General features: G+C 45.2%; 1 protein-coding gene across 1 annotated transcript; it reads left to right on the top strand.

Annotated features, from left to right (window-relative positions):
- Positions 1–10694: 10694 nt before the first annotated feature.
- LOC106808434 (RNA-directed DNA polymerase from mobile element jockey-like) lies at positions 10695–13688 on the top strand. Its single transcript, XM_014811160.1, has 3 exons — positions 10695–11370; positions 11601–11902; positions 12111–13688. Exons 1-3 carry the CDS (start codon positions 10695–10697, stop codon positions 13686–13688), a joined length of 2556 nt encoding a protein of 851 aa, XP_014666646.1.
- The last annotated feature ends 12576 nt before the right edge of the window (positions 13689–26264 follow it).

The raw sequence follows: 26264 nt of genomic DNA, 5'->3' as shown, positions 1-26264 counted from the left end.
AAGGACCGCGTAGATCGAGTCTAGATTCGGTAGGAATTCTGTGAGTATACTCTACAAGGACCGCGTAGATCGAGTCTAGATTCGGTAGGAATTCTGTGAGTATACTCTACAAGGACGCGTATATTCTGCGTCTGCACGAAGGGCACACTTTTCCCATCTCGTCTCGGGTAAATTTTCCCTCATCCTCTACCTCCCGAAGGCACCAGTGTGATCTCATTAAGGGAAGAGGGTCCGAATTTCGGTTAACCCTTATTTCATGGGCTTCATAGATGCCATTTTTACAGCCTTAGCGGCCACCTCTTTGTAACGGCTATCTGTAAAGGTCACTATTGACGTTTGTCTTCAGCGAAAGTTATAGAGTGAACCAACCTCCATAAAGCAACCACCTGTCCATAACGTCCACTCACATGATACATGCATAACACGTAGTTGAAAGATGTACATATACATAATACATAATACATAATAATACTCAATAAGACATGACAAATTTGTTATTATTAACCCCTTATAATACGTATCTATTTATCCGTCTGTCTAGGTACACGGACGGCGACTTCCATCATCTAAAGAACACGAAGATCAACCGGCACGCCAACGCCAGCGCCCTGCGACATACGCACAGCCTGGCGCTGCCCGGCGGACGCGAGTCGGGCCTTGCCAGGGTTCCAAATCTCATGACAGACACATGCATCATGGAAGTCGACGAGTCCCCGGCGCCGACGCCGCCGCCGCCGCATCCACACCACGAGCTGCCGCGCGGCCGACTAAAATCCAGCGGCGATACGTCGGCAGTGAACGACGTCGCGAGCGGCGACAAGAGCGCGCGGCGCTACAGCAGCGGCCAAGCGGAGATCAAGATCAACATCCTCGCCGACAACGTCGCCTTCAGTAACACCGATCACGCCGACCGACGCGCGCCGGACTCCTCTTCATCCTCCTCCGTCGGCGCTGACCGCAAGGTCGTCTGGGAGATGGCGTACACACGGTCGACGACGGACCGGGGAAAACCGACGTCGACGGAGCAGCCGCCGCCACCCCCACCGCGCGACAATCGCGCCATCGTCATCACGACGTTCGAAGACGACGAGTCGGATGGCCGGCCGACGCCGCGCAACGTCGTGCGCTACAACGACATGGGCAGCTTTGAGCAGGTTAGCGACACGAGCATCGAGTTCATGGACGACACAGCGCTGCGAGCCATCGAGACGGCCGAGCAGGATAACGCGCGCAAGAAGTACCGCGAGCTGTGGCGTCTGCGAACGACGCTCGAAGAGGGCGACGAGGATGAGGACGATGACGACGTCGTCGTCGTCGGCAGCGGCGCGACGCCGCGCGTCGACGATTCCGTGAGCTCGCCCGAGGTGTCGCCGGAGCGCGGCGACGAGCAGGCGGCGTCGACGTCATTTGAGTCGAACACGGAGCCGCCGTACGCCGACGAGACCGGCAGCGACGCCGGCGGCGGCTGCAGCGGCGGCAGCTACGCGCACGCGCACAGCGTACACCTGCTTGCGCCGACGTACCAGTCGAAGCGACAGAACTTCCGTGGTATTCTCACGAAGAGACTGCAGAAGCTGGAGGCGAACAACACGAGCACGGAGACGAGCTTTGATAGCATCGACACCGAAGGATCGGAGATGTCCAGCGAACGGCCTGAGTGCGTGACGACGAGCTTCGAGTCGACGACCGACAACACTGACAGCACGGGCGACAGCCAGACGTCCAAGCTGCAGCAGATGAAGGCCGACAGCGGCTACAAGTCGATAGAGACGCAGCAGAAGACTGCCGCCGACGCGGCGACGACGACGCGACCGACGTCATCCGAGAAGCAGATGACGCTCGACGTTGTCGACGCGCCGAAAGCAGACGCGACGAAGAAGCGCGTCGGCGGCGGCGGCGGCGTCGGCGTCGGCGGCAGCGACAGCCGCAGCAACTACTTCGAGCGCAAGAGCGCGAAGACGGCGTCGAAGAAGCGGCGCGAGTACACGCGCGAGCGACAGCTGGCGGCGACCTTCGAACCCGCGTCGGAGCCGCCGGTCGTGAAGCCCAATGTCACTTCATCGGCGACCTTCGACGACTCGCTCAATAAGTCGCCCGTCTTCACGCGCTTCTTCCGCTCGAACACGGAGCTGCGGAGCGGCGGCGCCGACGCTCGTCCGTCGATCCTCTCACGCCTCTACTTCGAGCGCGACTACAGCATCGACGAACGCACGGACGCGCTCGTCAAGGAGTTTCTACGGCCGGAGATGTACGATGAACTGTCGACGAACGCCTGGCGGGCGCGCTCGCCGCGATTGCACCACAGACACAAACTACGTCACCGGCAGTACTCGCTTCACGACGACTGCCCGCGCTCCCGACGCTTGTCACCACAGGACAGCATCGAAGAAGAACATTCTAAAACCGACGACAACGCGCATGTTATCGACCAGGAGAACAAGGTGTGGAATCAGCCGACAATCGCGCGCCAGCAGACGACGATCCAGGAAATACCCATAATTCGACTTCCAGATGGCGAAATGACGTAGCGATGACGTTCCGACATTTTTGTTTCTCGTATTCTGCGGACCTGTTCTTCGGTTCCCACTTCCACCGTTGCGCCATAGCGCAGTGAACGTTTCCACCGTTAGACTAGGTTGCCGTTGTCACGAAGTTCGAACTTGAGTCACAAGTCTGTACAAAACAGTCATATAGGTGTACGTGATCTTCACGGGAATCATACCGCGTAACACACAAACCCGCGTGTCACGAAGAACAAGTGGCAATTTCCTTCTCCACGAGTGGAGGTATTCAGAGGTAACTTAACAAAAGCTGACGTCACTGTTTGGCAAACTTAAGGCTGAGAAGAGCTATTGTGAATTATTCGTTATATTACTGTTATTTATATAGCGCGTATCTATCGTTGCCGCCGCAATTTTAAATACTTTTTTTTTCCGGGTTCGTTTCTATAAATGTTAATTTTCAACTTGATGCAGTTAGAATAATATATATATATATATATATATGCGTGTGTGTGTTGCTTTGGTTAATACGTCTATACTCGCAGTCAAGTGCCTTAAGCTATAGTTCCCATTCCATATCACGATATCACGATATATTTCTTGATGTAATTAGCGAAATGATACGAGAGTATAAAATAGAATTTACTCGATGAAGCCTAGGCACGGGGACGCATAATAAATGTCATAAAAGTCAATGTTCGAATAGTCGTTTCAGAGACAGCCTTGTTGTAAAGCTATTGACTACAGACATAAGGACATGCACAATGCCGAGATGGTGTGCCCAAGAATATCAGTCAAACGGATTATCCGCGAGTGGCTAGAACCACTCTCTATGTTATCAAACATAGATAATAGGCGCGTTCACACTGGCGCGAATAAGCGGGATGCAAATCCCGGTTTTTGCATCGCGATCGAAATACCGAGATTATTACAAGTGTGAACGCAATAATACCCACTAATAATCGCGATCAGCATCACGCTCCAAATCGCACTTTTGACTGCGATTATTTGGAATTAGCGCGATTATTTGCGTGTGTGAACGCTCGCGCAAATAATCCCGGTATTTTAGCGCGATTATTTGCGTGTGTGAACGCTCGCGCAAATAATCCGCGGTATTTCTATTCCTATCATTCCAAGCGAGTGAGCGGTGAAGCATGCCGCATGTGAGCCATCATGTCCGGCACGTGAGCAATGTCGCCAGTTCCTATTTATAGAATTATCCCGCCCGGCGTTTAGCGCGATTATTCGCCTGTGTGAAACAACGACACAATTATCTCGGCGTATTCATGCGCGATTAGCCATCGCGCGCTTTTTCCTTGTGTGTGAACGCGCTAATATTCGTTATATTTGCGTAAGCTGGCAGAGCCAGCACATTGTCGCTTTTGTCGCGTTGGTACGACACGGGTATTTGCCGAAACGCGTATGCATGAATTAAGAAGTAAGAAGTAAGAAGCCGAATCTCCTGCATTGCAAGGATGAATGTCCACGAATCTATGGCTAGGATCAAAACATAGAAACGCAACATTGATTCTTAATATTATTTGTTAGCTGATCTGAACACATTGGCGCGATGTGAATAGATATACGTAAGATAGAGTTTCGTTAGTTATTTTTTCACTGATGCTGATATAATCTTATCGTAATGTGTGCATTCAAATTCAAAAAAAAAACTACATATCAACCTACCTCTTCTATCTATCTATCTATCTAATCTATCTATCTACTCTATACTCTATCTATCTATTACTCTATCTATTCTATCTATCTACTCTATCTTTATCTTCTAATCTATCTATCTAATCTATCTATCTAGTCTAGTCTATCTATCTATACCTATCTATCCTATCCTATCTACCATCCATCCATCCATCCATCCATCCATCCATCCATCCATCCATCCATCCATCCATCCATCCATCCATCCATCCATCCATCCATCCATCCATCCATCCATCCATCCATCCATCCATCCATCCATCCATCCATCCATCCATCCATCCATCCATCCATCCATCCATCCATCCATCCATCCATCCATCTGTCGACACTTTCACCCGTCCTGTCTTCCATTCTCTCTAGCTATTTTCCCCTCTTTGTTCGTTCGTATGTTTGTTTTTTTCTTTCTCTCGCGCTCCTTATCTCTCACTCCACCGCCCTTTCTCAATCGAGCTCTCTTACCTCACACGCGTTGTCTCTCACTGATCCCCAGCGTGGATATGTAAAACGGATACGAAAGGATGTGGTTGAAACCAGATTACCGATTCCTAGTTAAGCCATTATGTATTACACATCTTATAAGTCATTTCAGGCATGATACGAGTTATACGCAAAGCGACTAGTATTATATATGCCTGCATGGCGCACATAATGGCTGCACACTGTAACGATTCATGCTCGCGTTACCTTCTACTACTACTACTACTACTACACGCCAGTGACCAAACATACTGCAAACGCTCCTCGTATATGTAGCGAATAATGTGCAGTATTATGTAGCGCTTTTCACCGAGTATAAAGACCATTTGCATTCACCCACGTGCGTTTCCCACTGTTCGTTTTTAACATAAAAATGCAGCATGTAAATGCGTTCGAGCGTTTCTTTCTACGCCCGCTGATGATGTACTACATAAATAATCCGTCCATTGACAAATTAGTTTAGCCTTTATCTAAAGAATATAGTACCGTATGTATACCTCTACATGGAACCGACCTTGATACAAGGCGATGAATACAACTCCTCTACTAGTGTCTAGGGCCGCACGGACTCCCTGGTCACTGGCTTTATATAGTCATTATACACATAAACTGGCGAATGGGTGTAAAAACGTAGAACAATAAAATAGAGGATTAGTCCAATTTAAACGAATACAAGCAAATACAATGTTCAGTTTAACCGCGAAGGCAGCACATTAATTTATATATTCATTTATTTTTTTCATTTAATTAGATATATTCACATGTCTTCGCCAGATATGCTTTATTGCTAAAACAACTGGTAACGTTCTATCGAACTCAACTCCAGGCTGCCAGCAGAAACCAGCTTTGCTCGCAAACAAATTGGATGAAGGGGGAGAGCAGTAGCTCCTATTAGTGGTTCAATTCCGCGCATCAACTACCCTCGTGAGTCGAACTCTCTTTGAGCGAAAGATCTCGTATATAGATTAGCCTACAATCGTTTGTGATTTTATTATCAGTAAGTTTGATTACGTTGCATTTGACCAAGGCCTTGAGTTCGGTATAGTTCATTATGGTTATCATAATCACATCAGGAGTAGATAATAGAGATCTATATTATCTACTCCTGATCACATGTATATCTGTATATCTGTATGGCAATGAGGTATCAAATCACTGACTGGAAGATTCCCAAATAATGTGTGGTTGAAAAGAGTATAAAAAACAGTGTCATATAATTCATTGTCGTCATGTTGGAAAAAGTTCTAAAATACCAATGATAATATTTATTACCAGAGTCTTATACTCCCTTTCTCGTTCCTTCCTCCCTCTCTCGCGTGAGCGCTTTCTATGACTCTCTGTCTACCTGTCGCACTCTCTTCCTGTCTCACTCTCACTCTTCCTCTCTCTTTCAAACTTAGTTTTAGTTCTCGCCCTCCGTCTTACACTACCCGCCCACACACACATTAGCTCCCCATCTTTTTATCACAGTAGGAATTAGGGGTGACCGCAGTTGTATGAGATTGTTGCTTTTAATTTACCGCATTGTGTGCATGATTCGTTTACAGTAGCTCTTATCCAACAGTAACTAGTATTTAATGGCAGAAAACTGTCAAATCATAATCTATGTTCAGGATTAGAATACTGATGCATTTTATAGACGTGTCCGTGACTAGGCACGCGTCGCCCTTCTCTCTAATATCTCTCTATAATTGGCAGTTGTTGTTGCTTTTAACATTTTTTGGAATCGCTTACCTATAACTCAATTAATATGTTAACCAAACAAATTACTTGAACGGGACTATCCTTGCTGTTGCAGTAGGAGTTATGCAGAGCAAGATTATGAATAGCATTGCTATTCACAAGTGTCTGAGTATATGTCAAGGCCAATAATGAATTCAACTTTATTATTAGACCAATTATCTAGTTTTATATAGGCATTATCACTGCTTTATTTTAATTGGAATAGAAAAATTCGTTTTCAGGCTGCATATAAAAAGGCTCAGCGTAAAGAGAGGTGATTATTTATGTACAATATTCATGTATAGACTATATAGGCCCACTAATATGGATGTCTTTCCGTGTGGGAGGTGGTTATGAGGGAATAGTGGCGAGAATGCGTGTTCATCTGGTCGTGTTGTGTACCTCATATGTTCAGGTAACGGACGATTATATTTGTTGTAGGTATGGTCATGGATCTTGTATAACGTTGATCTCGTTCCACTCGACATGAACAGTCAGCAAAATCATTAACAGTGGCGGTATCGCAGTGTCGTAGCCTGAACAAATCCCTGGGATTTTGTGTCACTCAACAGAGTAATGACGAGAAAATATCATCGAGTCATGCTGACAGAATAGTTTTTGGAATCCGAGGACGCTTGCTCCTAAAGCTGAAGAAAACGTTCCATAATCCCTGACGTTAGGTGAATTTCCGTTTCCTAATGTTGGCGAGTTGGCAACAGCGGCGGGGATAGGTTTGGGGGTAGTCCCGGATTTCTTGGGCTTTTGACTGCGAAATAGGCCCGGGAATTTTCTTCTTTCTAATATCATGTTTTTTATAGGTTTCACATATCACATTTTAATAGAAGTTAAATCTGTACAAAACCAGGAAAATAATTTATGAGAAAACTGAGGCCTGAAGATAATTTGTCAGAAATTCATATAAAATTTCAAATTGACGAGGCCGCCTGTGAAATAAAATACATTTTTTTAAAGAAATGCTTCAAGAAATAAACCAAGGTGTGATGAGATTACATAGAAATAAATACATTTTATGATTATTAATACTTCTTACGTTTTTCCTTCTCAAATGTAGCTGCCCTGTTGTCCACCCCACACCTCTGGCTATAGTCCTGATCTATTTGCTGAACTGAACAATTTTTACTTCTGTGGGAAACGTGCACTATCAACGTCGAATAATCGTTATTGACTAGCTACGTTTAAAAAACAGAAATTTTGTTGATTTAGGCCTACCTCATTGTCGCGTCTCACCAAGTATATATCGATTTCCCGCGCCCGTCGCTGTCTAGCGCATGTGTCGCCATCATGACTCGGCAGCACTTCGATATTTCTGCTATCATTCGTAAGGTCAACGGCATGACTCTCGTATGGAAAAGGGCATTTGAAGAGTAAAGACGCGGTTGTGTGGCAGGCACCACGTGCGCTAATCGTAACGTCGACTAGTGACGTCACGCGATACGTTAGACGTAATTATGATTGTTCGGCTCAACGCTGCTATCATGTGACGTCATGTGCCCGTATATGACGTTATACGAATCCGAGGAGAGGTTTATACCGTTTAAAAATGTAAAGGTTAATTTTTAATATTCTATTAATATATACGTGTTTATTTATTTAGATTGCGTTTATGTGTTTTGGTGCAATGACAAACGTACATGCGCGGCCCCTCTCGAAAAGGCCACGCGGGTGCGTTCTCAATAGATCGTCTGACATAGCATGTTTCCTCCGGAATATGTGCAATCAGAGAGGAGGACCGCCCCAGTTGACGATATAATTCCGCATGACAGCTACGTGTGCGCGACATGCTTCCGCGCATGCTCGGCATTTGCCCAAATAAATGATCGATTCAATATTATGTAATGAAATCCTGGTACACATGGCACGGAAAATGTTTTGCCTAAATATTTTTTGTAATCTCATTTCTAATTTTAATTATCTGACATTCTAATAACCCGAATGTGCTCGATTTAATGGGAAGTGGCTCACAGCACATAGTGTGCTTCTGAATACGTACGATTAAATAATTAGTCAACACGTAGTGCAGCATTTGAGATCTATATTCCAAGGTTGGGAATAAGCCGATTTTTTTGTACACAAGACGCAATATTAACGAGATTTACAATTCATGCCGTAGACCGCAGGTATTAAAGAAGCTCTGACTAAATAGATTAGATGTCATAAAACGTGCGTTTTTGAAGCATCTGGCTCAACCAGTCGACGATGCGTGTATATTAGGATAACTGAGGTGCTTGTCTAACAGAACATTCTGAAGTAGTGCGACGTTGTAATTATGAATAATGTCACGGCAAGCAAAAATGGCACGTGATTTATTATGTACTCGTGGTATGCGTGTGTAATTGCGTGCGTGCGTACGGTGGCCCATATAAACAAAACACAAGCACGCAAGCACGCATGTACGCATGTACGCAAACACAAGTACGCAAGCAAACAGCAAGTTGCAAAACGGAAATTGGTGGTAGGGTGGGGTGAGGGGGTGGGGTGAGAGGGGGCGAGGGGTGACGGGGCTGACGGGGGCCGCTACTATTTCCGTTTAGGAAACTTGTATTTGCTGCGATAATTAGTTGCTTTGCCAATGTTTACTTGCGAACATGTGTTGCGTTCAAATGAAGTTGTCTTGAAAATGTGTTTGTCTTGAAAATTATTTGCTTCGTCTCGAACTTTATATGTTTGCCAACATGCTAACCTGCGTACTTGTGTTTTGTTCATATGGGCCACCGTACGTGCGTGCATGTGTGCGTGCGTGTATGTGAGAAAATCCGCCGGTTAATTTCAGCAATTGTTCTTCTGCAACGCATTTAATCTCTGGATGAAGCATCTAAAGCCTGGCGCACACGCACGCTATGCTACGGTTTTAGTCGGCGGATTTTATCGCAGGAAATAATCGATGTATCTCGTACACGCTACGCCGTGTGCGCTGGTTAATGATTAAAATCAGGATAAATATTGCGAGATCGATCGTGTGACTTTGGCATTGACATTGGCATTGTTATTAAGAGCATCGGCGATAACTTTTAATGCATGCATGTGCCCTGGCGCACAAGTTAAAGCCTGACGCACACGTTACTGTTTTCTCGTACGACATTTTCGGAGCGTGTGCGGTCTCATATATTATCCTGCAATTTTTACCCTGCGCGTTTTCCCGCTACTGATCGGAGCATATCAAACTGGTTTGATATCTAGCGATAAAAATCCCACGGATAAAATCGGATCGTAGCGTGTGTGGTGTTCAACGGAAACCCCCGGCTACACGGGCCAATCAGCATCGAGCAAAAATCACATGATCGACAAAATGGCAGCGTCCATTGAAGCCGTAGACTGGTACTCGCTCCCACCTCGATTACTCGATCCCATCGAGTAACTAAGCCAAGAGGTGGGAGCGAGTACCAGTCTATTGAAGCCGCGCATTTTTTGGGACGACGAAAAGGAAGCATTATACTTGTTGATACGTGGTCGCAGCATAAATGTTTCTCTGACACAACATCATCTGAATACAAAGACCGCAATAAGAGATCACATGCGTTAAAAGTCATCGCTGATGCTCTTAATAACACTGCCAATGCCAAAGTCATATGATCGATCTCGATTTTAATCCGTATAACCACTTTTACCAGCACACATGGCGTAGCGTGTGCGGGATACATCGATTATTTCCTGCGATAAAATCCGGTGACTAAAACATAGCATAGTTTGCGTGTACGCCAGGCTTAAGCCCTCTTGATATTTAGAAGTATACTATGGGCAGGAATACATAAAGAGTGCTGTTCTAAACGAACGAGCAATAATATCTGCAATATTTCATGCAGCCACAGCCTGCCAGTTCCAAGCATACAACGCATTTCACGCAAGGCTATTCATGCAAAGCTGAATTCATTATTGCTAGTCCAGCACAGCGGATGGCCACACAATCGCTAATAAATCCTGCTGTTGGACGACGTATATATATCTACTTTAGCATTATTTGAAAAAGGCTGTAATTAAGGTATAAGATGGGTCGCTCATAAGCTCGGCGCAGTATTTATTTCCACTAATTTCCCAAGCGGAATTATGTTTCAGTATGCGGTTAGTCACGTGGCAACTGTGATAAACTTCAACTGAGCCTACCGCACTACGGCGGATAGGGTCTATGTCCCCCGGGGTACTGCCGGAACGTACCCTGGTAACTATCTGATATGGTTAGGGTTAGGGTTAGGGTTAGGGTTAGGGAGTAGGCGTAGGCGACTATCTACACATCTGGCATCATTCACATTTCACAGCTTCATGCTTTCCACTGAGAATCGTTTCTCGGTGTTAGACCAGGACACCTCCATAGCATCAATGGACTTCGCTTTTCACCCACAGTTTGTTAGTTCACCATTTGATCTAAAGTCGGCTTCGAGGAGATTTTCATCTACCGCACCCAGTAACCATGAACCTACGAGCGAAATGGACATCGACCAACCCACGTTCAACACTCCTACAAATTGGCGAACCATGATCCTCAATTGTGAGGGGATCAAAAGCAAAACGGCAAATTTTGTTGCTGCGGTGGACTATGTTCAACCTGACGTGATTTTGGGCTGCGAGTCGAAACTTGATAGCTCGATTCAATCTGCAGAAAAATTCCCCACAGGATATACGGTCTTCCGCAAAGACCGCACCCTCCATGGTGGAGGTGTGTTTATTGCAATCAAAGCTTGCTACGCGGACTATTGCGAAGAGCTGAAGGTGGCTGATACCGATGCCGAAATCATCTGGGTAAAAGTCACCATGCAGAACGCTAAATCCCTGGTGATGGGTAGTTTTTACCGCCCACCGGATGAAAATGCTGAGAAGCTAGAACAGCTCGATCTTTCCCTCCAAAACCTTCCGCCTCGTTGCCACGACAAAACCATCCACCTGGGTGGCGATTTCAACGCAAGCGGCATCGACTGGGATCTCAATTCCGTCGCCCAAGGTGCTGACCATCCAGGCGTTTGTCACAAACTTCTGGAAATCCAAGCGGATCACTCCCTATCCCAGCTACAGCTTGAATCTACCAGGGGAAAAAATAACTTGGACTTATTTTTTACGAACAACTCGTCCCTGGTCAAGTCGGTTCAAACTGCTCCGTGGATCGGCGACCATGACATGTCGTGGTGGAAGCGGACATTAAACCTATGCGTACCACCGCACTACCAAGATCAGTCCCACAGTTCAGGAAGGCAGATTGGCCGACGATCAGAGAAGCAGTAACCCAGTTACAGTCCGACATTCTGGACCATGATAAATTTGAGCAGAACTCCGTAAACGAAAACTGGGAACTCTTTAAGCTTGGGCTACTAGACATCACAAAGCGTCTCATCCCTCATTCTACTGCCAGGAAGCCGAACAGTTTACCCTGGTTTGACAATCACATCAGGAAAGCTGTACTCAAGAAACAACGTCTCTTCTACCTCGCCAAGAGAAAACCCTCGGACAAGTCCCGTGCGTGTTACAAGGCTCAGAAGGTACTCGTCCGGAAACTTATCTACTCAGCACACCGGAGATACATCACCAATATTCTGGATCCAAGCCTGAGTCAGCATAATCCCAAAGCTTTTTGGCGTTACATTAAGTCAAAGAGGAATGACGGCTCAGGTGTTTCCCCAATTCGTGAAGGCAGCAGGCTAGTTAGCGACCCTCGTACTAAGGCCGAACTTTTAAATAAACATGCAGTTTCAATCAGCCTTCACCAAGGAGGATACAGAGAACGTTCCGTCACCACGTGGTGAGACATACCCAGCTATGTTAGACCTGGTGATAAGCGTCCACGGAGTCGAGTTGTTACTTCAACGTCTAAATCCGTCGAAGGCCAGTGGCCCAGACTACATTGCTAATAGGCTACTCAAGGAAGCAGCACATGAGATTGCCCCAATACTCACTGCAATATTCCAACAATCCTATGATCGGGGTGAACTACCAGCAGATTGGAAGGAAGCCAGGGTTACCCCAGTATTCAAGAAAGGTGACCGGAATGCCAGTGAGAATTACCGACCAGTATCATTAACCTGTGTGTCGTGCAAACTTATGGAGCACGTCGTAAGCCGCCATATCATGGACCACCTTGATCGCTATGAGATCCTCTCACCCTACCAGCATGGCTTCCGTAAGCTTCACTCATGCGCTTCTCAGCTCCTGATGACCACCCACGACTTCTTGAGTTCCTTTGATCGTAAGGTTCAGGTGGATGTTGCAGTATTAGACTTTAGTAAAGCTTTTGACACCGTACCCCACCTGCGACTCATGAAGAAATTACATCAGTATGGCATCAGGGACACAAGCTTAACATGGATCAAGGAGTTTCTCAGCGACCGGACCCAACAAGTCGTCATTGATGGAGTCTCATCGGAAAAGGTGAAGGTGGAGTCTGGGGTACCTCAAGGCACTGTCTTGGGCCCTCTACTCTTCTTACTCCACATTAATGACCTTCCTGACGCCGTCGTATCCCAAGTGAGGCTATTCGCCGACGACTGCCTGATCTACAAAGAGATCCGATCGATCGCTGACCAGATAGAGCTCCAGCGGGACCTGGAACGCCTTCACGACTGGGCATCAACTTGGGGCATGCGATTCAATACAAAGAAGTGTAACATAATCCGAATCCATCGACGAGCTGGTACCCCATTGTCCTTCTTCTACGAGCTGGATAAGCACATCTTAGAGGAAGTGACCACCACCAAGTACCTCGGCCTGAACTTCTCTTCCAACCTAAAATGGGACGACCACATCAGTGCGATTTGCGCAAAGGCCAACAGCACACTCGGTTTTCTACGCCGCAACTTGAAATTTGCTCCAAAAACACTCAAAGAGGTTGCATACAAGTCATTAGTTCGCTCAAAATTGGAATTTGCATCTATTGTTTGGGATCCGTTCCTGGTCAAAAACATTGATAATTTGGAAAAAGTACAGAGAAGGGCAGCCAGGTTCGTATGTAGAGACTACCGGCGTGACAGTAGCGTTACTGAAATGCTAGGAACTCTGAATTGGCCTTCTCTTGCTCAGCGGCGGAGCGATCATCGCATAGCATTCATGAAGAAGATAATGTCTTCTTCAGTGGCGGTACCAGCAGATCAGTATACCAAACCTGGACCCCAGCGAACACGCAGTAAGAACAGTCAGAAACTTCAAACAGTGCGAGTCAACACCGAAGAGTTTCGCCATTCCTTCTTCCCGAGAACTATTCAACAGTGGAACCAGCGTACTGAGGCCGAGATAGACCTTATCTGTTTCACTGCCGCTGACGACAACATCTAAGCGCACACCTCCCTGCGTTATTATCCACGTAACCGTGGGCTACGCAGTAAACTATCCAGATCCAGATCCAGATCTAGACTCGTTAGTGGAGTAGGCGAGGTACGGTCCGGCATATTAGATAGTACCAGGGTATGTTCCGGTAGTACCGTAGTACCCTAAGGGACATAGACCTTCTCAGCCGCACTACGTAACCATTTTCTAGTCGTTAACAGCGCTCATAGCGCAAGCTAGCAGTGAGAATCCCTTCTATCCACACAGGTCGTCTTTGCTGCGTGATCGTCACGACGCCTATGACAAATTATGAACAATTCCCTAAGTGAGGGGCGGCGACACGTTTTTGGACCGGGGCTAGAGAAAGATTAGCACCCGGGTAGCGGAACGTGAGTTTAGACTTGATATAAGGAAAGGACAATCTTTACCAAAATTATTTATTCAGTAGGGGAGACCGAGGACAATTGTAACACTTTTTTCCAAATCTGACATAACAACTTTATTATAGTTAAATACTTACTTCAAGGTATATGAAATTAAAGATGCATATCTTGGCTTGAAATATGACTAGGTTTGGGTTAAGTAAAACAAGTTATTTTGAAGCCATTATCATTTCAAAACTGGAAGTCAAGTGTTACAATTGCCACACAACACGGGGCAATTGTAACACACCAATGGGGCAATTGTAACACATACAATTGTACCAACAAATCATATCCCTCAGGCCTATATTTGGTAAAAGTTTCATTGACGAATACTAATGCTAAGATTAAAAAACAGCCCCCAAATGATGGCCGTCTCCTCGGGGGCAAATGTAACAACGTGTTACAATTGCCCCTTGGCATGTATAAAAAGTATGTGTTTTACAAAATGTGTTTTGTTTATAAGGCAAAAAAGTTGCCTATCTATAAGCTCAGACATGCGAACTACATAACTTTGAATTAATGGGTCTGTAAATATGTTTTGTTCACAAGGCAATAAGTAGCCTATTTATATATTTTATTCATATGTAAATGAGTCAAGCATTCGTCATAGTTTTTATTAAAAATTTTTTATTGTGGTTCTATAAATTGCTGTTTAATTGTTGAAAATCTGTCCAACGTGTCACCTTTATAAAAAATATAAAAAATCTTTCTAAAAAACCTATTTTTTTATGATATACAAATGACAGTGATAGCTCAAGTACATATATTTGTCAGAAAAAAAACATTAGGTAATTCGAGATTTTACTTACCTGCTAAAAAAACGATGTTTTGGCTGTCAAATGTTCCTCGATGCGTAAACCTGCCTACCCTCAGGACAGCATGTGGGTCAATGAAATGTGCATGCGCTGTGAAGAGCGTATACATATAGCACGTTTGTACTAGGAATGAGGGCCTCTGTTACATTTGCCCCGTGTTACAATTGTCCCCGGTCTCCCCTAGTAAATATATAATACAAATTGTGTAAATCCCATTATCTGTGCTATTTGAATGAAGAAGTGCATGAGATATAGATTGATAGATGAGTGGCTTTTAAACAAGGACCTATTTACTTTAAAATTGTTAATGGCAATGACGCGTAGGACAACTTATATCGGCCGGTATAGCATTTGGTCAAAAGCCTATATGTTGCCATAGATATTCTGATATAGAGATTCTCTATTCTATATCCAGATGTTGTTGCCGACCCCTGCTCTAAGAGAACCACGCCGATGTGAAAATATATGTAATGTATGTGTTTTGATAGGATTTCTCACACAGGAACTAATACCTCTCCCTTGGTCGATACGTGCAGTATATAAATGCTCCAGGGGTCATTCACAATTGTGAAAAATGATCACCGGCGTACGCGCGCGCGGGGGACAACGGCCGCGCTGTTCTCAGAAACACAAATAAATAGATCAATTCATATACTACATTCCCGTCAAATCTGACAGATAATCATTTTATTTTGTAGTGTTTTGTAGGAGAGTCTCCTGAAAATGCTCTGCACGCTTATAATAATGTTGACAACTGTAAACGGTCCCTTACAGTGCAACACACAAGAACAATTTCCAAAGATGTAGCCAGACAGATGTGATGGCGTAGCGCCATCTATCAGGTATTTTGTCATTTTCCGACGTCCACCAGTGTCCACATAGAAACAAGAGTAACAACAATTATAATACCAAAATTACTACTATTAATTAACGAGATAAATAAAAATTTAAAACGTTTCGGCATTTACGCAAGAATTAAAAAACGTAATGTGTATCATAAACTGTAATAATCAAAATCGAAAATATCTCCAGATTTTAATAAACTAAAATTACAAATAACCGTAGTATTGGTTCTTTGGGGGTTGCAAATTAATAACGTTTGCCTTATAATATATTCAGATAATACAATTACTACTATGTCTAAAAGTGCACGGGCGTGCCATTTATTTTGTGATTATATTCGTACAACAAGAGGAAGAGATAGATACGAAAAGTTGCTTTTCGCTAAAATGATTGTGCCACGTGGCCAGTGCGCGTGCCACCTGTACATTTCTTTCTAAAAGCAATCATCAAAAAGTAGCATGTTGATATATATATATATATATATATGACAAAATCGTACTTGATGCACTTTAGCGCGCACACACGAACGCACGTACACAAACATACATACATTTAGCAATGGTACAGCATAAAATGGTACAGCATAAAATGGTAGAAAATAACATTATTGAAGTATTTCTTTTGTCTGTTCTGTGTTCTTTGTGTCTGTGGAGACAAGAAATTACCGCATGCAGTCATGAGTTGCGCAGCCGAGAGGTGGCGCGGGGGGCTCAATGTTTTGCTTGAGTTGCTCTATGCTTGACCTGTTATATGTTATATGATATACATGAAATATGAATATATGTAATTTCTACTGATTACCTAGTGCATTATTTCTATGCTTGTATTCATCTGTGAAGTCACTCTAGATGAGATTGTGATAACGAATATTTTCGATCTTATATGTAATGCAGGTTTCCCTAGTTCATGTATGTAGCGTACGTGCGAGCGCGTGTGTAGATGTGCGCGTGCGCAAGCGCGTGCCCGTGTGTATGCGTGCAAGCCCTGGGCGCGCACGCGTGCGGCACTTCGCCTCAGGTTTCTTTTCCTATACTCACTTTCTTTCGCCCTTCTCCCTTGACTCTCTATTGTGCGCTCTCGTATGCTTTCACTCCACATTCTTCTCTATTAGTTGGATCTCTCTCGCCCTCTTTCTGTCTATCTCTCTAGATTCACTCATCTCCCTCGCCATTTTCTCTTCCCCTCATTCCATCTCTATCGCACTGTCTCTCTCGATTTATATCTCTTTCTCGCCATATTCACTGCACCTCTCTCTAGCCCCTGTCCCTTTCCCTCTCGAGCCTTTACTTTCTCTTTCCATTTGCTCGTCTCTATATCACTTTGCCTCGTTTGATGGCATTTCCTCAAACACTTATCTTCCCACCCAGCCCCTGTCTCTTTCGGTCGTTTTTCTTCCTTTCCTTCCTTTCTCTTCTCTCTCTATCTCTCTTATCTCTCTCTCTCTCTCTCTCTCTCTCTCTCTCTCTCTCTCTCTCTATATATATATATCCCCTGTCTTTCGCGATCCCTATCAATTTCTCGTACATATATATATGCACTGCCTGCTGAATAGATGTCGAGGCTCTGTGTGTATTTCCTGCTGTGACGGATTGTGGGTGGTAACTTGTCTACCAACGTTTATCCCTCCCTCCCGCGCAACAACTGCATGTGTACAGAGCGCTATTGCATAAGTCACTCGGCGGACGTTGTGTTTATACCACTGCTCCTGTTATGCTGCTCTTAAATGTCAACATCAGACAGATCTCCCTTGTCAAAATAATCCAGTGAAAACAAATAATGCAAAAGGCGTCTATTCATCCGGGTCGTAGCGAGGGTGAGGGTTAGTATGAGAAGCTAGGGAGGGGGGGGTCGATGGTAAGAGTTAGCGTGCATGTGTAGTAAGAGTTAGCGTGTGGATGATGGTGGGGACTATTGTGTGAAGATAAGAGTGAGACGTTAAAGTAATCACGTCACCGTAAATAGTAAAAGTAAAAAAAATATTTCCACAAAATGTAAGTAGTTCTGTTCACTTTTTTGCTGCCTTATACTTCCTATTTTACTATACTGTTCGATGTAAACATACACTCGTGACTCATACATGGCCCATACTAGCAATTAATGTCAGGGTCATAATATCAAATCTTCCAGGTTTTTATTTTTATTTTTAACTAGTTGAGAAACAATCATATCAGGTAAGAATTTGACGATACATTTAGTCCCGTTAGTACTTACTTTTAATGTAAAAAATGGCGACAAGTTTTTTACAAATATACACCATAGAAAATTCGTGACGTAGTCAATTTAAAGCCGCACTATGCGCATCTACACGCTTCAATCTACATCTACACGCTAGCAAATACTTCGTGTCATGCATAATCATACTACCTTATGACAAAATAAACTCTAGTTCCTACCATTTCACTGCGCGTTGTCTTATAAAAGGCATTTGAAAATATATTGTTCAAATTCTCCGATGTTGTTGACACTTTCGCGTTACCCTGCCAAGCAACCGCACAGCGGTGCTGCGGTACAGCGGTACAGGTGTAGCGAAGATTAAAACCTTTTAACTACACCTAACCGTTTCTTGGCGAAATTGTTTGGCTATTAAACAATTTAGCGTTGGCGCCAGATTACCAGATTTCGCACCTCTTTCTTGTGGGTTTTAAGCAAACGCGCAGTGAAATGGCAGGAACTAGAGTTTATTTTGTCATAAGGTAGTATGATTATGCGTGGCACGAAGTATTTGCTAGTCTAGTACTGGAGAAATTTGCGTTTGGATGCGCATAGTGCGGCTTTAAGGTGAGATGCGGTATATTGGGCATACAGGATGATGGTGAGCATGCATGCTAGTGGAACTGCGGAGGACGAATGCCGAACACGTGTGGTCAGAGTGGTAGGTGACAACGAGGGAGAGCAAGAGAGAGAAAGAGAGAGAGAGAGCGAGCGAGCGAGAGAGAGAGAGATGAGACGAGAGCAGAGAGAAGAATAGGGAGAAGAGAGAGAGAGCAGAGGAGAGAGAGAGAGAGAGAGAGAGGTTGTGGCGGAGAGGGGAGAGAGAGGGTGGGGACGAGAGGGGAAGAGAGGTGTGGGTGACGGCGGGAGAGCTAGTGTGCATGAGCGGGAGTGGGGTGTGTGTCTATGCTATGCGAGAGAGACAGATATACTATATATATATATATAATCATGGAGTAATAATAGTGGAGGGCAGATTCTATAAGATGGGGATCACTTAATATATAATATATATATAGTATATATATATATTATCATATATATATATATAGTATAGAGAAGAGAGAAGAGAGATTAATGATAGATAGATAGATAGATAGATAGATGGAGAGTGAGAGAGAGAGAGAGAGGGGTGGAGGCAGAGAGAGGGGAGTGATAGAGAAAATCTGCCCGTCCAAAAATAAAAACAGCGCTGGCAAGCGGAGCAATGAGCGTTGCCAGGCGGCGGGGGAGTTTCGTGTTTGCTTGGGGGTAGTTTTCTGTCAGATGCCTAAAACAACACGACAGCATCGCTAAATACGATGAAACAGGAGCCGCCTGGCCGAGCTCTCTGCAGCCGGCTTAGCACAGCGGCGGATGTGCGCTGTTTGTTTGCTTATTGCTAATATTTCGGTGTAATGGGCTGGTTAAAAGTGCTCTCGCTCCCCCTCCCTCTCGCCCCCTCCCCTTCCCCATGCTATATTCCCCCTCGCTCATACGCCTATCTTTCTCTCTTTTTCTCAGTTTTCCCCGTCGCTATCTCTCCCTTATTCTGACTCTATTGCCAACCACCTGATTAAATGCGAAGGGTTATATAGGGATCAGCAGCTCCCTGGCGTCTGTGTGCGTACGTACGTACGTACGTACTGGTACGTATGGAATGTATGTATGTATGTATGTATGTGTGTGTGTGTGTGTGTGTGTGTGTGTGTGTGTGTGCGTGCGTGCGTGCGTGCGTGCGTGCGTGCGTGTGTGTGTGTATGTATGTGCGCGCCATGGGGGAGACAGGACGAATGCGGGGCCTCGTTTGTTAAAATTCACCGTTTCTCTCGCATGATTTGAGAGGATGGGGACCGCTGCGTTCACGGTAACTTCAACGCCATCATCCCGGCGAATTTCGACGGCAATTGCCCGAGTAGGAAATTGAGTCATTTGCCACATAACGCCCCGCCTATCCCGGTTTCGACGTCCCAGCGAGCTCGCGCCCACCCTCGGCGAAGCAAAATGAAGATTACTAGTGGCAGTACTTTCGCGACGGGATTATAGGTCGTAATGTGCTTCTAACGTGCACTGTGACGCAGGCGACGCGGCCGCATTATTCCGCCGGTTGAAAGGCAATCATCCCATACGATGTTTGATGCATATAGTTGATCTTTCCGTTCTCTTTCTCCATCTCTCTCACTCTCTTGCTCGCTCTCCCTCTTTCTCTTCGCTATGTAATAGAGGGCTATGGTCCGAGGCGCCTACGCGAAGATATTTACGTCGAACGGGATTTGTTTAAACGATGAGCGACGCGGGAAGGGGTGAGGTTGGGGGAGGGGGTTGAGGGGGGGGGGTTAAGGCCACGCGCACCGCCAAGAACGCAACGAGACTGAATGGTGCGTCTTTTAGTTTAACTGCAGGTGGTGCGATTTCTAGCGAATATCGCGAGTAGACGACGATGCTCACTGATGCACGCGCCGCGAACTTCTCGGTATTTCTCTCCAGCCCTGCTTCCGCGAGGCGTTACGCCGAGCTGCGCTTCCCCGCCAAAATCTCTGCGCGTTTTTTTTTGTTTTCCAGGCTATGCTCTGCTCGCAAACGCGTCGTAACTAGTTGAGACATCTCGACGATTTCCGAGCGAGCTTTGACCCCTCGCCTCGTCACGGCGCGCGTCATCGCCTGCCTGCATTATGAACAGCTCGAGTTTGTCGGTGAGGGGCAGCGGCAGTGACACGGGCTCGAGAAACAGCACAAAAGCCACAGGCACTTGGAGCGTTTCAATAAAATATAATGCTAAATAAATACGAAATCTATTTACTACCAAAGTCTTAATGTTTTTTTACTCTCTTTCGCTTATTATTGCCGACAATTTCCTGTAAATGCCGTGCAAATGCTCATCTGCAACACACATGTACACCGCGCGCACGCCGCCGCACACTGACACATAGAGCTCTAGAAATCGCACAAAAGCGACCGCACAGGGCGGCCGCGACGATACGATGCATGCGGGTGGAGGAGGAGGACATTATTCATGACCGCATCAATTATTGCGTGTGTGTATCTCGTCCGTAAACAATTATTTACCCATACAAAAGCCCATCGACTGGGAGCGCGCACGATCGTTCCCACGCGGGCCACTCCGTCGCGAAACAAATAGATTGGAATTTCGCTTTATTGCGTTTTCGTGGGGCGGTATTGGGAGTGACGCCGCGGACACTATATGCGCGTAAATAGATCCGGTGGAGAAAGCGAATGATTTTATTACCTATGCCGGTGCACTATGCGCGTAGACTCTCATGCGATGGGTGACGAGGGATATATAGTGACGTGGGACATATATAGTGACGAGGCGTCAGGCGGGGATGAAAAAGGTCGAACGGCGTGACGCAATGTGAAAGTGCTCGTGCATGCATGGTGGCATTCAGCGAAGCCATCTGTACACGCACGGGTGTACCCCACCCAACACACACACACACATGTGTACGCAGAAACGCAAACACGTATGCGCATACACAAACACCCAAACGCACTCGCACGCGCCCACGAATGCACACATGTACGCATGCGCGCAAGCGTGTACAAACGCATACACGGGCACGAACAAACGAACGCACAAACACGTGATTGCACGAGCACCCACACGCGCGTAAGCACATACGTTATCCGTTTATCAGTTATCCGGCAGTGAGTCTACAATCAATCGATTGCCGTGACAATTGAGATACCCCCTCATTATGTTTAGCCAATGACGTTGCGAGGCAGATCTCGATTCGATTAAACTATTAAAATCGCCGATTTAATCTAAATATATGCATAAGATTTATTAATTTCGTCGAGGCGTTACTACGCAGAGTTACTGCTTCATATGAACAGCGTTTCTCATCGTCGAGTGATAATAGAAACGTAAGAAGAATTACACCACGCGTATACCCTGCTGGGAGAGCTTTGTTTAATTCTGGGAAGCTTTATATCAATTTTTGTTGAGTTCTAATCAATGTCGCGCATCTAAACAATAATACAATTATGATTGTATCGGGTTGGATCTTCCACCGTGTACGTGGCAACGTTCGCCAGCATGTGATAATAAACGGAGCGTCATGAGTCACCGATAGGGGAAAAAATCTCTTTCAATTAATAGGGTAATGCTATCCCCCGGGCGTGGAGGGAGGTGACCGCAACGTGGCAGCACTAGTGTTGGGATAGTGTTAGGATTAGGGTTAGGGTCAGGGTTAGGGTTAGGATTAGGGTTAGGGTTAGGGTTAGGGTTAGGGTTAGGGTTTTTGCATCATGATATCTGTCCCCACACCATAGATTAATTTTTGTGGATCACAATGCCTATATATAGCGCGGCGACACATATATATTTAGTGTGAGTGTTAGTGTTGGCGGTGTTGGAGTAAGTGTTACCGTTAGGTTTAACGTTTTGAACGTCATCGCCAACGTTATCACGTGACCTCCCTCCACGCCCGGGGGATAGCAACACCCCAATTAATAAGCCACTCCATTTGCCTATAGCAGCCAAGAATGACAAAGTAAGTAGTCCTCGAAACAGCATGAATAGACGAACAAAGAAAAAACGGCAAGGTGGAACAGAAGAGGAAAGAGAAGGAGAAAAGGAGATTGGAGCCAAGTATCATAGAGTATATTGTCGGCTGTACATAGACGTAGAATGCGGAACATGCTCAGGGATAGAAGATATATCGCTACTGCATGTGCTAATTTTGCTATCGCGTATACCCTATGCTCAGAAACACATCAATTTGAAATCTAAAGTAAGGGTGAACATACCCGTATCGGATATATATGGTACTCGGTTATACAAAGAGTAATTACTATCAATAGCACATAAACTATAGTTCAAACACATAGTTCATGTAGTCTGGATACTATGCCGCTAGTATATTCTATTCAATTTATGCCCGGGCACAAACACATTCGTTGATTAATGCCTTGAATACACAAAAAGATACCTACTATATATACATATAGGCAAGAGCTAATAATACCTTATTAGTTATTAAGTAGTAAGCTATCTAGTATTATTAGCTCTTGATATATAGCGATAATATGAAACGATAGCTGGATTGAAGGAAGCTACCCGTGTAACACATATAATAGGAAGAAGCTGTTTGTAGGTAGACACATGCAGTTACCATTACACTTGACGAATTGCCCCATGAACATGCTTATCGCACGCGGGCGCCACACGGGGAACGTGAAATAGAAAAGCCTCGTTATTTCACCATTTGTTTTCCACAGGGCGTCGAATGACGGCGCTAGAATGTATAAGGCGGTGATCGTGCGTTTCAAATAATTCTTCTTTTGACAGATAGGTCGGCATGCTGATGCCATAAACGCATCAACGGCTGTGACCCCAGTCGAGCGGCTACACGGTTGTAAATACACGGCTAGCAGTACATACATATTTATCCAGCCATTCCTTTGGCTATGTACACTCGTGCAAGTTTTTTTTTCATTCAACGCGTCGATCCCGAAATCCAATTTACTTCGCCAAAAGCCGCGCATCGCTGGGCTGTTGCCTTTAATTCATCATCGCCTTGGCTATACGTAAGGAGTAATTAGATTTTCTTCGCCTGATCTTCGACTCGGCCACACACCGTAATTAGATACTAATTGGCCTGCGCGGCGCTCGACCTGACGTTTAAAAGCAATTTATATGGGGCGATATACCAAACTCGAAGGACGCTCAACAATGCGAAAAAGTTAAAATCGAGAGTAGCTCTTCTCAAGAGAGAGAGAGAGAGAGAGAGAGAGAGAGAGAGAGAGAGAGAGAGAGAGAGAGAGAGAGAGAGAGAGAGAGAGAGAGAGAGAGAGAGAGAGAGAGAGAGAGAGAGAGAGAGAGAGAGAGAGAGAGAGAGAGAGAGAGACAGAGAGAGAGAACGGAGAGAGACGAGAGAAGAGAGAGAGAGAGATAAGCGGTGTGTGTGCGTTTTTCGTTGGTTTGAGTGTTTTTTGTGTGTTGGTGAATTGCGTGCGTGCGTGCGTGTGTGTGCGTGCGTGCGTGCGAGCGTGCGTGCGTGCGTGCGTGCGTGTGGCATCCAGTGAGAGTGATTGTTATCACACTCGTTGCGAAACCCTGGCTCTGGAACACACACACGAAGAAAGGATAGCGGTTTGCATTATTATTTTGTTAGCCTGCCGTAACCCAATACGCACCCCCATTCACGCTTGTGCTAAGTGCTACAGAGCCATTCTGCAGGGGCAGGTGGCGCGTAGCTCTGCCCACACTACGCCGCGCATTACGTCTCTCGACGCAGTCGCACTGCCTATTATTGTCTCCTAATAAAGCAATTTTCCAATGGCTCTTTTGGGTGGAGTACGTATAAAGGATACATAAAACACGCGGGGGACAGCCTAGTATATGCGGCAGCTCGCGCGACATCGTCATTCCCACATTCCCGTCACTGCTGTAATAAACATCACCACGTCTCATGCGCGCCCGCGCCGCTCATATATATAAATGAGATATATGAGATTGATGAGACCATATATGGTCATTATTATAGACTACAGGGTAGCTTTATAGATAGTGGGGAGCACGAGCAAAAAATATACGTGCGTATATGGAAATTGTCCAATTATTCTCCGTGCGTATATGCTAACTAAGCGTATATATATATATATATACTATATGAGGATCAATACTTAAATCTGATTTTTCCTTCTCGCTGGACAATTAAAAGCGGTGCCATGTTGAACAGAGCAGATGTGTGTAATGTAGTGAAGCTTATTAGTGGCGTGGGGGCCTATAGGCGCCGAGCTGTAGCCGCGGCAGAGAGAACATAATGGAGCCTGCGACTGTACACACGCACGAGCTCGTTAACAGTGTTGTAGAGGGCGCTACGGCTGTGCACCACGGCTTTTGAGGACATGAACCGAACCGAAATGAGCTGCCGGATATGAAATACATAAAATCTGCTATATGTATTTAACATATAAGAAAATATCGAGTAAAGAAGAGTGCGTTAACACAGTACCGGGAGCCTACGTATTTTACAGGAACTGCCTACGTTGATTTTACACGTATGAGTTACGTGTTTTGCACTGTTTGCGGTATTAACACGTTATCATGGAGTACGTGTCCTGGCATTTTTACCGACGAATTTTTACTTTATGTTGGATCATGGGGTTGAGCCCCTGCTGCATGGCTAGGTAACGCAATGTGATAGTATATATATGAGCTCTCCGTATGTCATATGTTATTAACATTGCTACTTGGCGCATGAAACGGCAGCCGCTTCCATAATTGTTCTTGACGTAATGCTATTAGTATAAAAGCTTGCGGAATCACAAGGGACAAATCTAAAATAATTACGCAATGGTTCATTTTAACACTCTGCTGTCAGGTTTGCGCATTATTCAGTTCTGGAAACGCCCGCGGGCGAGATGATATGCTGCGGAAGTTATGGGTTTTCTACAAATAGTATATAGTGTAGTTTGACAATAATTGATGTTTTTTATCTACTTAAATTGTCGTCGCTAGGCGGATGCTTTTTTCCCATACCTTCCAGCCAAAATTGAGCGAATAGCTGATTTTATGAGACAAGATCACATTTTATACGTTACATTTTAACAGGATAACTTCTCACAGACGGCAAGTATAGCAGGCTATTGTTTAATATACAAGGACATGAAACTATGGGAAATGTTCATCCTTCCAGCTTGAGTACTTTCACATGCCGTCATCGCTGCGGTTTAAAAACGCACTTGGTCGGTCACAATAAGGAAATGATAGTAAACAAACACGCATTATTTTTACTATCAAAGTCTTGATGTTTATATACTCTGCATCGCCTAATAATTCCACGTGAATGGGTTAAAATTCGCATCTACTCGCGGTTATATCCCGCTAATCGTTTTCGCATGGTGGTGTGCATGCGGTAAGATTGTCCGCTGTAGAAGTGCATTTGAACGACATTCACGTAAAATTACTAGACGGTATAGAAGAACATTAAAACATTGGCAGTAACTACAAGTCGCGTTTATTTACTATCATGATATTATTGAGACAGTCCAAGTGCCCGTGGTTAAGAGAATATCTGACAAGCTCGCGTTACCCCTCCCACGCTTAACACTATAAATCGGTTTATTGGAGGAACCGAGAGCGTATATAGTCTAGCTTAGCGATTTCGAACACCGCACCGAGCATCATCGTAAACCGACGTGTCCGACTCTGTAACTTGAATGGGTTCTCGCACACACGCCGCATATACATCGATCCCAGCATGCGACGATGCGCATGCGCAGTCGCTGTTGGCTGATCGCCGCTCGGCTGCGCACTCAGGCAGTGAGCGTAGCGAGGGCGGCCA

This window comes from Priapulus caudatus, unplaced genomic scaffold (assembly GCF_000485595.1).
Source record: "Priapulus caudatus unplaced genomic scaffold, Priapulus_caudatus-5.0.1 Scaffold277, whole genome shotgun sequence".
In the NCBI taxonomy this organism is placed as follows: domain Eukaryota; kingdom Metazoa; phylum Priapulida; class Priapulimorpha; order Priapulimorphida; family Priapulidae; genus Priapulus; species Priapulus caudatus.
The sequence above is the reverse complement of the archived record's forward strand: the minus strand, read 5'-3'. Positions and strand labels throughout refer to the sequence as shown.

Excerpts from the sequence above, each read along its gene's own strand:
- LOC106808434 (XM_014811160.1), top strand. The coding sequence starts at position 10,695 with ATGCTTTCCACTGAGAATCGTTTCTCGGTGTTAGACCAGGACACCTCC. Across the intron at positions 11,371-11,600 it reads TCTCAATTCCGTCGCCCAAG|TCCCACAGTTCAGGAAGGCA; the intron begins GTGCTGACCATC and ends TACCAAGATCAG. Across the intron at positions 11,903-12,110 it reads CGTGTTACAAGGCTCAGAAG|TTTCAATCAGCCTTCACCAA; the intron begins GTACTCGTCCGG and ends ATAAACATGCAG.